The 15,403-nt window shown below is 45.6% G+C and overlaps 1 protein-coding gene across 1 annotated transcript in view; it reads right to left on the bottom strand.

Annotated features, from left to right (window-relative positions):
* The window catches only part of MCF2 (MCF.2 cell line derived transforming sequence), a gene marked incomplete at both ends in the record, with an annotated part of 20,702 nt that extends 5,704 nt beyond the window's left edge, over positions 1-14,998 (bottom strand). The window contains 13 exons of the mRNA XM_010015005.1: positions 619-711; positions 1,071-1,140; positions 1,252-1,367; positions 2,745-2,811; positions 3,035-3,123; positions 3,666-3,754; positions 7,221-7,392; positions 7,533-7,724; positions 9,244-9,435; positions 10,875-10,994; positions 11,361-11,475; positions 12,031-12,155; positions 14,821-14,998. Of these exons, the coding sequence (XP_010013307.1) occupies positions 619-711; positions 1,071-1,140; positions 1,252-1,367; positions 2,745-2,811; positions 3,035-3,123; positions 3,666-3,754; positions 7,221-7,392; positions 7,533-7,724; positions 9,244-9,435; positions 10,875-10,994; positions 11,361-11,475; positions 12,031-12,155; positions 14,821-14,998 (1,618 nt within the window). The remainder of the gene's footprint in view (positions 1-618; positions 712-1,070; positions 1,141-1,251; positions 1,368-2,744; positions 2,812-3,034; positions 3,124-3,665; positions 3,755-7,220; positions 7,393-7,532; positions 7,725-9,243; positions 9,436-10,874; positions 10,995-11,360; positions 11,476-12,030; positions 12,156-14,820) is intronic.
* Positions 14,999-15,403: the final 405 nt, after the last annotated feature.

Here is a 15,403-nt window from a genome sequence, read left to right as displayed (position 1 = left end):
AAAGAATTCTGAGTAAGTTCTGCACCAACTCAGTAGTTATTCCTACCAGTTATTCCTAAGGGGCCTACAAGGGTGCCAGAGAGGGACTCTTCATCAGGGACTGTAGCAACAGGACAAGAGGTGATGGGTTTGAACTGAAACAGGAGAAGTTCAGGCTGAATATAAGGAAGAAGTTCTTTACTGTGAGGGTGCTGAGGTGCTGGCACAGGCTGCCCAGAGAAGTGGTAAATGCTGCATGGGTGGCAGTGTTCAAGGCCAGGCGGGACAGAGCCTTGGGCAACGTGTGAGGTGTCCCTGCCCATGGCAAGGGGTTGGAGCTAGATCTTAAGGTCCTTTCCAACCCAAACGACTCTATGATTCTATGATTCCACCAGCATGACTAGTGTGGTTTGATGACTCCAAAGATTTCATGTAAAAACATGAACTAAAGGGATTTTATAGACATGTGAAAAATAATGTAACGAATGGACCTGCCTTAAAATCCCTGTGTACAAGAAACTCCAACTGCGGTTTTTGTGAGGCTTCCTGCAATGGTGAACAGTGGGATGCTGAGGAGGGTGTTTGGGACAAGTGAGTGTCCCAGGATGATGCCTGGCTCCGTGGAAACAAACAGCTCACCTGGAAGAAGGTGCTCTCGGAGCACTGCCTCCAAAGGGACTCTGACCGGGGCTTGTTCTGGCAGTACTTCTCATACATCTGGAAATCTTCTCGCTGCAAGGGAAGCCGAAAGACAAGTCACACGCATGCACAAAGCCTGCTGGGCAGCCAAACCACACGAACACCCAAGCTGTACATTTGCTTTTCTCTCTGCTGCCAACTTCAACATCTAAAAGTCAGAGTCTGGGTTAAAACACCCCACTGCTGGGAATCACAGCAGACCACAGTGTAGTCACGACTGCTGCTCGCCCCATCTGCTGCTGGCCATGCACCCACACTCCCAGCCTCGCTGTTGGTGGTGTGCATCAGAGGCATCTTGCTCAACTGGAAGAACTGAGATGTCTCAGAGTACGACAAACCAGGAGAAACATTGGCCTTCCAGTCTGCTTTATATGTGAAAATGAGTCACCCACCCTGTCTAGGAAACAAAATCCCACTCTCTCAGGTGCTCCCAGGCAGCTTTCCAAGCTGTGCAGGAAAATTCTGCAAGAGATGGGAGAAGAGGCAAAATGCAGCAGTGAGCAAGGAGGGATGGTTTGGGTACTGAGTTGTTACAGGAAATCAGTCTGATAAAGATGGGAACAAAGCCAGTACTTGTTGTGGAAGTCGTATATCTCAGGCATGTTTCCAAAGAGGACATCCTTCCTGTTCCTCAGCATGGGAGGCATGAGGATGAGCATGGCAGGGTTATCCATCTCAGCTCTGTAGCCCTGCGGGATGCAAAAAGGGCTCATCACTCAGTTGGTAAGGCCTTGGTTTGGCATCTCCTCGAAGGCAGATGAAAAAGGGACGTGAACAGACTTCCCGTACAATCTACTTTGTTTCAGGGTGCGACATCCCTTTTATTTCCTTATTTTTGTTCTAAACCCCTGTGTTTCAGTCCCTGGGCACAAACTGCTGGGTGGAAGTAGGAAATAATGTGAAGTTCCCCTTGGTAACATCACATCACCACACCAGTGCAAAAACATCACCAGATGGGGTAAACATCCTAACTGTAGGGTAGGGAGAAGGCATGGCCAGAGCTCAGAATCATCACTGCAAAGAAAACATCAAGTGGCCCCTAGCCACAGCTCAAGCTGGCCACACAAGTCACTAAGCATTGCACAGAGAATGAAAGTCACACTAAGAACTGAGACCCTTTTCAACATAAGAAGTAAAAATGTTCACAAGAATTTATTCAGTATGTACAGCACATCTTCTCTGGCTTTCCAAATGAATCTCTCACACCCACTGTAGTTGGAATCAGTATTCCTTACACTAAGCAGGCATTTTGTAGTTGATTAAGGATGCAGGAGAAGATAACTATCTGGAAAATTAGTCATTTACATTCAACCAGTGCAAGCAGGCTGCCCTCTTTAAAGGAAACACTATTTTCAGAAAGCTTTAATCTATCTGTCCATTTTTCTCTATCTAGACTCAATATGCACAGTAATAAATCTGTGTACTTGCCAACTGCTTTATCACACAGAATGTGGTTCAACACAACAAAAATCAGTGCAGAGCAATTACATGTAGCTACCTGGAGCCCAACAGATTTATATCCTGCTTGCTCCTGGGCAAAACACAAAGGGGGAGTGCTATTTAACAGCCAGCTTGGTTTGGCCATCAGCAAGAGTTCTTTTGGAATACATTAAAAGTGTCTAAAATAGCAGTAAGAGAAATTATAAACTGGTTTCTAAGGAAATTTGCTTTTTATGTTCACAAACCCAGGACAGGATCCTCCCAAGGAGAAAACACAAGCTTCTTTGACTCCAAAAGGTAAAGGAAATCAGAGAACAGTTAAAAAATATCACAGCTTTTTTGTACGTTTTCCCAGGCACTGATAAATTACCAGTGCTTTTGTGTACAAACAGAAGGTTTCTCCCTCATTCTAGATGAAAAGCTCATCCTGACACCAACTGTTCCTGCAGATGCCTCCAACAAAGGCAACCTAAGGAGAAAACATGAACATTTATGCCTAGCTTGGGATCTGGCAGCCTGGGGGAAACCTGCCCCACCACATCTTTGCTTAGTTTGACAGGGTGGCACATTCTGTTTTGTACAAGTCACTGGGGAACTGTAATGAGCAACCTGAAGAAGTGACTCACCGTCAAAACAGTGAAGAGCTCCTCCACGTACACTCTCTCTGTTTCTATAAGCTCATTTATGACATGGCTAAAATACAGAAAGAAATAGAATTATGTTCTTTTTATGTGTGTGAAAACCCCACAGTGCAGTTCAACCATCCCAAACCATAGTGTGATCTCATGAACAACCAACACAGGGATGATAAACAGGTAAAAGCACAAGAGATAACACCTACGTCCGGTTGGAGGAAGACGTGGATGAGGCAAGAAATAAATGTCACATTGAGTGATGTAGAAGGGTGAAAACTTACCCTTTTAGTATATCTAAGTTGTCATCACTGTCTGATATAAAATACTGCAAGGAATTCCGTTTTTCCTGGTAGTCATGCATGACTTCAATCTGGAAGAGAAACGGGATGCACTGGGAAGAGCTGCAGGGAGGTCATGCAGAGGCAAGATGAACCCAGCCCCTGATGTTGGCACAGGAACTCTTTAGGGAAGGATGGAATATGCTTCCTTTTAAGAAATCCTTTGTGACACACAGCTTATAAACAACATAGCACATAATGGATAGCCAAATATTCCCAGAAATTACTCTGCTATATAAAATCTGAGAACACTGGTAACATAATTCATAGGAGAAACACCGGCAGATGGGCAGTTTTCCTAACGTTTTCCTTTCCAGTGACAGGTATCACTGTTAGCCAAAGACCAAATTCAGGATATAACACACAGGAAATCAGTCTCTGTGATTTGGAGAAACAATCCCAGATAGATCTCAGGTGCTGGAGTAAGCCAGCTAAACCATATGGATATGAAAGTGTTTTTAAAGGAAACAAAATAGAGCATCCTTGAATCCAAAGTCTAAGGACAATGAATTTTTAGAAGGGTTTCAGTTCTTCAGTGCATAAAACTCATTGAGGTTTCATGAACAGTTTTTACCTTGCGAGAACTTGGGGTTTTCCTTGACGTTTTCTTCCCAGGGAGAGAGAGATCAAATGAAAACTTCAAACTGGAATTAAAATCCACACCTTGGGTAGAAGAAAACATAATTGTGTCACGTGCATCTATAGCAAAGGAGATGGTTCAAATAGAAACTAGTAATCACAAAGAAAAATGGGATGTGTTTTAAGAATGAGTCATTAGTTAGCTAATTGTAAAATGGTTTGTGTTGGAGGGACCTTAAAGCTCCTCCAGCTCCAACCCCTGCCACAAGCAGGGACACCTTCCACTAGAGCATGTTGCTCCAAGCCCCTGTGTCCAAGCTGGCCTTGAACACTGCCAGGGATGGGGCAGCCACAGCTCCTCTGGGCACCCTGTGCCAGCGCCTCAGCACCCTCACAGGGAAGAGCTTCTGTCTTATATCTAACCTGAACTTCCCCTGTTTCAGTTTAAACCCATCACCCCTTGTCCTATCGCTCCAGTCCCTGATGAAGAGTCCCTCTCCAGCACCCTTGTAACCCCCTTCAGACCCTGGAAGCTGCTCTGAGGTCTCCATGCAGCTTCTCTTCTCCAGGCTGAACAGCCCCAATGTTCTCAGCCTGTCTTTATAGGGGAGGAGCTACTACAAGCAAACTGACAAAATAAAGGGTATCCATCTCAAACAACAATACTAAATCCAAATAGCACAAGTCACGTGGATGATCCTAAAGGCTATAAAGTAAGAAATAATGAGAAAAATACAAAACATCCATCAAGTGAGTACTGTGATCAAAACCTGAGATGGTCAAAGCCTATGCAAATGATAGAAAACAATAAAATCAAGCTACCAAAAGGAACATCCCCTACTGGGATAAAAAGTCTTTTTATGAATGTAGGGCAGATGCTCAGCTGGTATAAACTGTTTCTCCACTTGAATGAATTCATTGCTATTGTCAGTAAACAATTACAATTTGTAATACTTTGGGTTTCAGAGGTAAATTGGAAGCTTAAAAATAAAGCATCAATCTCCCCAATGAGTTACACAGCATCTTTGAAATACTTCTTAAGCCTCAAGAGTCAATGTGGCAATTCTTCACCCAAAGGGTCTTTTCCCCCAGTGTGAAAGGCAATAATGGATTTCTCCAGCCTCAGTGATAGGTCCATGTGCCAGCCAGCCCCAGTGGCTGCACCAAACTGTGAGATGGACCAAGACTGAACACATTCTGATATGCAATATTCACCTTCTTTACAAATAGGGAAAAAAAAGAGGTTAGCAAAGGAAAAACAAAAAATTAACTGGACTAATGGAATATCTTTCCATTACAGTAAAAAAAGGTATCACAGCACATACGGCTGCAACACCAGCTGTGTCTACATTGAAGGTTTGAACAGCACTGACACTGAAGAGCCACCTTTTGTGAAGCAGAAGATGTAAGGAGAAAAATGGGTGCAGAGGAATGCAAACCCTCATGGAGAGTAGGCTCCCCATCTTCATGTGGGGCTGCTCCAAGATAAAGCTCTGATGCATTATCATGTCAATGAGGCCACAGACCTCCACGTGTAAACCCACCACATGAGGAAGGAGAGAGATCTGGGTGCTGGAGAACAGGTTGGAAGCATGCAAGTGGTGTGACCCATCATGGACAGAAAAACCCAAAAGAAGCAAGGAGTTGCCAGGGGTCCCACTGGAAGGAAGGGAACACAGAGAGGAAGTTAGACAGGAGAGTCATCAGCTCCAGCCCGGCGTTCTGCTGCAGGAGTGAATTTGCTCCATCACTAGGGCTCTGTTGCAGCCTCCTGTACCAATTCTGCACATCTCACTACGTTTTATGGTTCAGGACAGGACAGATTTACTCCTTTGTTCCCCCCCAGAAAAGTGGTTTCAAAATTAGACCCACATTTATCAGACAGGCTTCAAATCCAGCATAGAGATGAAAGAGGAAGCATCTGTCCTCAGACAGAAAAAGAAGAGGGGCAGAAACAAAGGAAAGAAATAAAAAGAGGACAAAAGTACCGTGCTCACAGGTGGCTTGGTTTCAATCCCCACCATAAAACCATCCATCTCAAAGCACTCCCAGCAGAGCCCAGCATGTGTCTTTGACACTGCACATCATGCCAGCAGGCCCGCAGCAGTTTGATGTTTTGTATCAAACAGAGGTCTTATTAAATGCTTTCTCTGCATGATCTATCCAAAGAGAAGCCTTTTGTCTTTCCCTGCCTGCTGGCTATGCTCATTTCAACACACTTGATCATCTCTTTCAGGAAGAGGATTAATGGAGGATACTGGTGCTTTGCAGGCGACCGAGTGCCTTTGCTAGAAGAACGTGCATCCCATAAAGGCATGAAACGAGTTCAGCCAATTGATGATGGTCTCACAACATCCCACAGAGGTGGCCACCCATTTACCCCTACTCTTTCAGTCAGTATTTCCTCCTTGGTGCTTTCCTGTTTCTAGAAAGCTGGAACAGTTACGTTAAGTAATGGGCAATACTCCTGTTGAAAGACTCAGAGCATTTTTCCTGATGGGATTCAGAGGGCAGTGTGGTCTAGTGAAGGTGGCATCAGCCTGGGAAGAGGAAATCTGGGATTTATTTGCTGCACTGGCTTGTATCTTGGGTAGTTTAATGCCCCTCACTGCCTCTGCCTTCATCCCCATCCCGCCACTAGCTTGGCTATTTACATTATGAACTGGAGCCACATTTACTGTTGTATGATACCCGCTACAATTCACCATAACCAATATTCATTAACTCATCATAAAAATTCTGTGTTAAAACACAAATGTTTCATTGCTTTATGCAGTCAGACCACTGAATTTAATATTCCCACAGAACATTGTATGTCCCTCGTTTAAAATACATGGATGTTACTTCAGAATACTTTTTAATTCCAATACACACAGGGCTGCCAAGGGTTGAAGTTGTAATGTTATCATTTAAAGCTAACACTGTGCCACATCCCATTACCAAAATCAGGGCAGAACATTCACTGACCTCAGCTCAAGCAGAATTTGTACTTTTATGGGCATTAATTATTCCACAACTGGGATTTAAGGAAGACATCCTCGAGGAATCAAAGGGAGTTAAGCATCCAGCTCAGTTCTGTTCATGAGATTAATGCTCCTCATCTCTCCAAGCTCCTTTACAAACATCAGTCTAACTTTATGTCAGCTCCAGCTCAAGACAGCCACAAAGAATAGGTATACTAATACATGTATAAACCTTGCCTTTTCTCCCTGTAGTACTAATTCACCAGTTTTCAGCCCAGTAGGATGCTAGTAAAGCAGAACAGGAAGCACACACTGTTTACAACTCTCTTGTTTCACTGAGTAGGAAGTGAAAATAAATACCAAGCAACCAGCCCTATTATTCACACACGTATGGGAACACAAAATGTGTTCCCATATGAGGCAGGACACAAAACTGGAAGACAATAAATCGTCTCATATACACTTAGCATTACACAGCGATTGTATCAGCCAGCAAGGTTTAGCTGGTTTCTCAAGACCATCCTCAGTCTTAGTCTTCCAAAAGCAAAAACATCATCTGAAAACACCATGAATGTAAAGTATTTTACCATGTTTGGGAGAGAACAGTGGTGATTTTGATCTTGGTGGATTTTCTGGCCTTGGGGCTACCAATTGGACAGGCCGCACGTGTTTATCCAGCAGCTTCTTGAAGCAAGACTGACGGTTCTCAAACATGCTTCGAACATTTTCAAGCTTGACCTGCACTGACTGTATCTGGCACTGCAGAGAGTGAAAGAGACTCCTGTGATCAAATAACTACCAGTATTTTGCACTTTGACCCCCGACAGAGGACTAAAAAGCTGACAACCCCATGCACTTGCTTTATACTTGTGTCACAAGGAACTGGAGGGGTTGCTTACCTTCAGTTCCGATGTTAAGACTGACTCAAAATCGTAGTGTAGGGCTTGGGGATCATAGTTTAAGTAGGTTGAAGAGCTTTCAAGAAACCTTTCTATGTCCTGGAGAGCTTTCTGAGCGCCTTCTTTAGACTGGCACTTATCCATCTGCTGGTTGGCAAGCAGGTAGGCACCTTCATCACAGCACTGCAGAGCCTGGTGACAGCACAGGGCAAGCACAAGGAGCGAGACCATCAGTGGCACCCTTGCTAAACCAATATTCCCATGAGGAGTATCATTTACCAGACTTGTATGTTCAACCTGGAGTTAATTAGTACCCCTAAAAACCTCAGCAGCTATTGGTTCTGATTAGTAGAAAGGCCACAGTTTGGCTGGAGGGTCCTCACCATACACAGCCAAGTTGTGCTCCCACTGGATAAAACCAGAGCTATAAGTGACACAGCAGCACTATTTGGTGCGTAGTTGAGACAAATGACAAGCAAATCTTTATTTATCTAACTCAGAAAGCTAAAGGGAAGACTAGAGTTTACAAGGAGACAGGCAGGGGTTTTTGTGGTAAATGCCTGGCTCAGTGCAGACCTAAACTGTGAGAAATGATCAAAGAAATTGCATTCATGTCTTAAATAAAGAAAAAGAGGATTTCAAATTGTACTTTGAACTTCCAACATTTAACACACAGGTAATAGGTTCAGCTGGTACTCACACACTGTAGTGTACACAGGTATGAGAAGATCATGGAATGGTTTCAGTTGGAAGGGACCTTAAAGCTCACCCAGTCCCAACCCTACCACGGGCAGGGACACCTTCCACTAGAGCAGGTTGCTCCAAGACCTTGTGTCCAACCTGGCCTTGAACACTGCCACGGATGGGGCAGCCAAGAGGACCTGTGAATGGGAAGAGAGACCATGGAGAGCAGGACCATGGCGTGCTCCAGCAGAGCCCACGGGCTACACCACTAGCACCAACCAGGACTGTGAGGGGCCCAGGAGAGGACACTGCCCTGAAGCTGAGAGCCGGCTGAGGAATGGCTCGTCCCCACACATTAACACAACACTGATGTGGAGCACACACAGGGGTAAAACAAGTCCCAAGTCCCCCAGACCAGTGAAATGGAACAGGGCCAAACCTCACTGCTTCTCTTAATGGCCTCCAGCATATAACAGCCATGTGCCTTCTGGCCTAATTAGCGTGAATTTCCCTAAATGAGTATTTGATGCTGATTAAGATATCAAGGAGTGTTGAAGCCACACGACTCCACTTCCATGCTAGCACACAGCAGCTGTGCCTATCTACCAATCTGTCACCTCATTTTACAGTCAGCTATGCTCATTCTTTATAAATCTCTAAGAAAAATGGGTTGGCATTTACCCAAAAGCATCCCCTCTATAGCACTCAGTGTGGAAACCTCAAAAGTCAATTAATAGATGGACACAGCGTGAAATCATGACCTACAGCAGCAGCTGAACTTTGGTGTTCTGAAGAGATGCCCACCTCTTTCTGCTGACTATTCACAGCAGCAGCAGATAGCTGTTTGCTAATTTAACCAGCTAAGTGAGGGGTGAAGCACTCCTCCAGCCTCTGTGGGACACTTTCCTACTAGGAACTGCTGAAGCAAAGCTGCAGCTTTCAGATGGGCCCAGTTAAGAAGTGTTGATGCTAACCCCATGGAGAAGCTGACATCTGCTTCTCAGGGCACGGTGTCTCTGAACTCTACCTGCTGAAGACGGGTATGGAGATCCAGGGTCTTCTGCAGCCGCATCTGCTTCCTTTTGATCTCATCAGACAAGACATCAGAATGGTGCCGCAGCTCGTTGCATTGCTGGCAGATTAAGTTGAGGGCGTAGTGATGGTTTGCTGCTAGCTGGTGTCCATGTAGTATCACCACCTGAGCCTTTCCAATCAGATCCTTCAGGGAAAGAAAGACAATGGATTGCACACTTAGTGAATGTCAAAATGTCTACATATAACAACGTGGAATCAGAGCATCACAGAATCACAGATTGGTTTGGGTGGAAGGGTCCTTAAAGCTCATCCAGTTCCAACCCCCTGCCACGGGCAGGGACACCTTCCACTAGAGCAGGTTGCTCCAAGCCCCTGTGTCCAACCTGCCCTTGAACACTGCCAGGGATGGGGCAGCCACAGCTTCTCTGGGCACCCTGTGCCAGCGCCTCAGCACCCTCACAGGGAAGAGATTCTGCCTAAGAGCTCATCTCAATCTCCCCTCTGGCACATTAAAGCCATCCCCCCTTGCACTTTCTCATCTTCCCAGATTTCAGGTACTCATGGAGAGGACTGCCAATAGAAGCAGCCAGGTGGCTTACACGGGATAAATAGAATAGGTGGCTTATACAGGATAAAATGGCACCCATCATCTGGGAAAAAAACCCACTTCTGCTATCCAAAAAGAGGATGAAGAAGAAAACAGTATTTTACCAAACTAGCAATGCTGGAAACATATTGGTGCCATCCCCAGGAACTGCACTCTATAAAAACCTGTGCCTCATGCCCAGTTTAAGCACACTGTGCACATAAACATGAAAGGGAACTTGAGCAGTTAAGGTTTATAGTGAAAACAAACCAGGCCCTTTGCAGCAAAGCTTGGTGCTGGTCAGTGTAATGGTTATGTCTTCTCCAGGGTTGGCTTTCTGTTGGGACTGCTTCCCTGTAGCACCCTGCCTGCCTGGTCTCTTGTTCCTCCTCTCTCCACACACATTTCATTCAAATGGCCAGAAAACCATGGACCTTTCCCCAAGACTCTTATTTTCCAAGAAGCCCCTGGGGGTTGTGTCCAGATCCCTCAGGATCTCCCCACAGACCCTGACCCACTTGTCAAGCACATCCCTTTGCAAAAGTCACATCCTCCGTAGGCTCCTGTGAATCATCTCTCTCCACTCCTCTTTCCCCTACATCTCTTAGTCTTTCTACACCCATATGTTGTGTTCAAATCACAGACACATCAAGATAGCAACTTTTTTTGCCTCTCCATGTGCCTGGTAACCAGTCTCTGCCTATTAGCACTGCTAAAGCACTTAACATATAAATAATCCCTCTTCCAGCTCATTAAATCCCACGCCTCCCCTATGTTCAGACATTTATCTGCTCTAGATTTTTCTGGTGGCTCAGCGATTTATTTTAACTATGATAATTAAATACCCTGTTTCTGGCTTTCAGAGTGATCACAGCATTTCTGCACGCAGCAAAGACACAAAATCAATCCTTCTCGTGCAGCCACTTCCCAACAGATTACACTAGAACCAGGTAATGCCAGAAAACACCTCCCACCACAAACACAGAACGTGCCTCTTGTGTTTCATTAGTGCTTCTTTCTGTGAAAGCTCATCTCACCTGAGCCATACCATCGAAATGAGCCAAGTCCTTGAGCCTCTGTTTTACTTGGAGGACACTGTCACCAGTGTCAGGCAGCTCTGCTTGCTGACCCGTGAGAAATTCAATGGCATTCTTGACCTAGACACAAAGAAGAAGACTGCTGCAAAAAGGATACAAAGCACAGGCAGAAAATCATTCTCAGACTGAAATTAATCACACTTTAGCCAAGACTGCTAAATTCCAGCATAAAACTACTGCCCAAGAACTAATTACTAAATTCAAAGATCAGCAAAATCTCTGTGACTGCAGGGCAGTGATACTTAAATTAGCTCTGGATGAGGAAGCACAGTGGTCTCCCCAAGCTAGCCAGCCCCGCCAGAGCCAAGGAACTGCAGCATGAATTAAGCACTCCTAAAATAAAAAGCACAAAAGCTTCTCTCATCTCCCCTCCTTTCCGTCTCCAGCTCTTCCTTCCACCAGCAGCAGCAGCGTGTCTGACCATACCTCTTGAAAACTTTGCTCAAACTTCCACAGTTGTAAATATTGCTCCATTTTTAGCTGATGTTTTTCCCAGAAGCCATCAAAAGCAGTCTCCATCTCACGCAACTGACCAAGTAACCTGCAGCACAGGAAAAGGAACAGTTTGCAAACAGAGGACAAGCAGAGATGGGTTTTCTGGACCCAAACTCTTAGAAGTCAGTAGATGCATATATATGACTTGTGAGGAGCTCAAAGAGAATGTTAATGGAATCATCACTGCAGATGACAGCACCTGTGTGCAGCAGTTGTTGCTATCCCCATTTGTTTGAATAACACAGAATCACAGAATGGTTTGTGTTGGAAAGGACCTTAAAGCTCACCTAGTTCTAACCCCTTGCCATGGGCAGGGACACCTTCCACTAGAGCAGGTCACTCCAAGCCCCTGTGTCCAACCTGGCTTTCAATACCCAAGAGCCTGGCGTGGGGAGAACCCTGCATCTGCTCCACAGCCTCATTGAGTCAGTGGGGGGAAAAATCAGAGCAGGTCAAAGTCATTTGACAGAAGTCTCCCAGCAATTTGATGCATCTGGAGCAAAACACTGGTATCTTTACCTGCTGCATAGGTGACCTAAACAACACATCTGTGCTTAAATAACTTGAGCAAAACAGGCAAACAGGACCCCTGTGCACTCACCGATTCACAGTCTCCCAGTCCCCAGGCCTTTCACGGGGTTGGTCCTCGCTGCATTCCCCAGAGTCCGGCTCTTCAAAGCTGCTCAAAAGCAAGTTTCCCTCTTTTGTGACTGCTGTAATATCTTCCTGTATAATGCAAATAGTTCTGAGTCATTTGGTGAGGACAGGATAAGTCTTTTCATGTTTCTCCTGCCCGAGTTTCTCTGTATGAAATGAAGCACCAGTATCCATCAGACCAAAGGACGCACAGCAGATGTTTTAGCTCCCTCAGTGTGGGGTTAGCTCCTGGAGCTGGAGGAGGCTGACCCACAGACCGGTCACCAAGCTGGGTGGAAACTGGCACACATGAAAACGTCAGGCCACTAAAGGATTCAAGAGGCAGGAGGATAGCACTAGCATGGGTCCTCCTTGGTGAGCAGGTGAGTTGATATTAGATATCTAGCTACAAGTTCATATATTCAAGCAAGTATTTCTGCTTGAAGGCTGTGCTTCTCCATCAAGGTCAGGACAGAAGGTTGAAAGAAGAGAGCATCCCATAGTGGGACAAAGCTAGGACTGCGACTACATGGCACCACTTACTAAAACCTGTACCTATAGAGACAAGCCAATGTAACTTGCACTTAGGGAAAATTTAAAGCCTTGGTGTGATCAGTAGTATCAGCTGAGGTGCTTTGTGCTGTGTTGGGCTCAGCCCCATACAAACAGGTGCATTCAGTCAACTATTTTGGGAGACCAAACACAGAGGTGAGAAAGAAGGAAGTAAGGAATAGACGTGGCTGAAGAAGCTCTGAAGGAGAGACCTGTGCATGGTTCCATTGGACAGCCAACTCCTAGAGGAGTAGAAGCCCATCCTAGGAGATGGTCAGATTTCTATTGCAAGGAAACAATGGCAAAACCACTTTAGGGGGAAGATTCACAGAGCACTGACTTGCTTAAGCATCTGCCTGCCCCAGATAGCTCACAGCAACCTAAACACACCAGCACCCAGCAGCAGCAGGACATAGCCCTAGAAGGTTCTCCTCTGCCACACACAAAGCGTCCACTGACAAATTGCATCCCTGTCACTAGAATATCCCAGCAGATGACCACAAGGCAAAACTCTATCTCCTTTTGATACTATCACATGCAGGAGACTCAGAAGGGATGAGGAATTCTGCAGCATGTAGACTGCAGGTGGCTGTTATTTCATCCTCTTACATCTCCCTCCCCAGAGCCCTGCACTCCCTTTTGATTCAAAGCTTTCATTATACGTGTGCCAAAGTGGCCTGACTACCAGAGAGGTGTTAACTTGATTTCTTCCCATTCAGTGTATCAAAGAAGTTCATTTCATAGTTACTCTGTTTAATTAATTCCTGCCATTTATTTCATTGTGTTCGCAACCTGCTTCTGTTCAGTATCACAGCTACAGAAATTATTCTGATCAACTCATTATCTGGATTCAGGAATCAGCTCTACCAGTCTTGGGCTTGTCATGAGAGAGACAAGGACCTCGTGTCTTGCTGTCACCACAATCTGTGCACGGTTTCTCATCTGCTTTCATCCTTCATGGTCTTAGAAGGAACAGAAGAATAAATCCAATGGATTTCAATTCAGTCAAAAGCCAATGAGTGGTTTTGATATTTGGAATTAATGGATGAGGCATTAAAAGCAACAGATGCCTTGTACCGAGTGCTGCTGTGCTTTATATGTAAATGAAAACACATGACATGGTTTATTTCTCCACAGAGCAAAGTGTGTTACCGACTGGTTTATACACAGGACTACACTGTGTAGTCGGTGCTTGCTCCCTACACTTTGGATGTAATCCTAAGCATGAAGTGTCAGTCAGTAAGTCCTACTGCAGTATATGTAGCTGCTGTTTTACACTACAGCTCTCTTCATGTTCAAAGAATAAAGGACGACTGGCAGTACCTATAAAGATACTCTCTACACACACACATACATTCACGCCTAACCACAGCACACTTTGGATGTCCTTCTGCATATTTCTTATGGGCAGCCTTCTGGGAACTCACAGTCATGCCAATGACAAGTGATTATAAATGAGAATAGATGCACTTCTTTGACTGATGGAAACTAATCCTGTCATACAGCAAAGGAGCCCATCCTCCAGCCACAAAGCACGGCTAATAACATGGGAATCATTTCTGAAGTGAGGGTTTGGGGACAGGCTCCTGCTGCCCACAGAAAGATGCAGAAGCAGCAAAGACACAGGTTGACACAGCAGCAGCTGGGGGCACTAAACCTTCCCCTAACCCCTATAATGATATTAGGATATTAAAGAAGCCAATGTTGTTAAAGACAAAACACGAAGGCTCATGTTCATTCACATCCTGAATGCTCTGTACCATGCACACACACAAACACTTCTCCTCGGGTGCTCTCTGGCACAGTTCCTTTAATCCCCACCATGGAAGCTGCATCAGGCAGAGAGTCCTGGGGCAAACCAACCACTCCAGACATGCTGCTGATTTCTGCATGCAGCTTTCTCCCACAGTGGGAACGAAGCAAAAGGAATCCCATCGGGAGCACGAACACGGAGGTGATGAAGCCTCCCACCTGCCAGCGAGACATGGGAATCCCACAGGAGGAGCACACCAAACAGCAAGGAGGCGGCAGAGGAGACACGCTGCTGGATGCTGGCAGGGTGATTTGCTTGAGTGGATGGGTAACATACAGAACGAGTCATGCTGTGTTTTACCTTCTCTGTCAACACATACACATGGGAGGGAAGGAGAAGATCCCACCTGGCTGTGCAAACAGGGGCTGGGAACACGCTGCTGATCCATACCTTGAGCTGGTAGTACTTCTCCGTGCGCAGGGCCAGGATGCGCTCGATGGAATACATGTCATCCGGTAGCTCGGTCTCTGCCAGCTCCGTGCCAAAGGATTGTAACAGCTGGGCAATTTCCTTCACAGTTAGTGCAAAACTCTCTATGGCCTGGCAGGAGATGAGAATTGCAATCAGCCTGGGATTCGGGATACTCTTACAGCTCAACAGCAGCGCAAACAGCCATGGCTGGGATCTACAGGGAGGCCAGCTTGCTGCGAGAGAAGCGGGAGGGATGTCCAGATGTGTGGTGTGGTGCATCAGCTAGCGGACACCAACACGTGGCTCTTAGTGCACAAAACAGGATTGTATTGGGCAGACACACTTGAGGCTTGTTTTTTTGCTACCTCTTCTTGTGGTTTTTCTTGCTACATATTGGAGGTCTATGACATAAGGAACCACAGAATGAATCACACATATTCATTAAATCGTGTCGTAGAAGAACAGACTGGTTTGGGTTGGAAGGGATATTAAGGCTCATCCAGTTCCAACCCCTGTAACGGGCAGCTTGTCGCTGCTTCCAGTTCATGTCCCTCTGGTGGGG

This window comes from Nestor notabilis, unplaced genomic scaffold, assembly GCF_000696875.1.
Source record: "Nestor notabilis isolate BGI_N333 unplaced genomic scaffold, ASM69687v1 scaffold7090, whole genome shotgun sequence".
NCBI lineage: Eukaryota > Metazoa > Chordata > Aves > Psittaciformes > Psittacidae > Nestor > Nestor notabilis.
The sequence above is the reverse complement of the archived record's forward strand: the minus strand, read 5'-3'. Positions and strand labels throughout refer to the sequence as shown.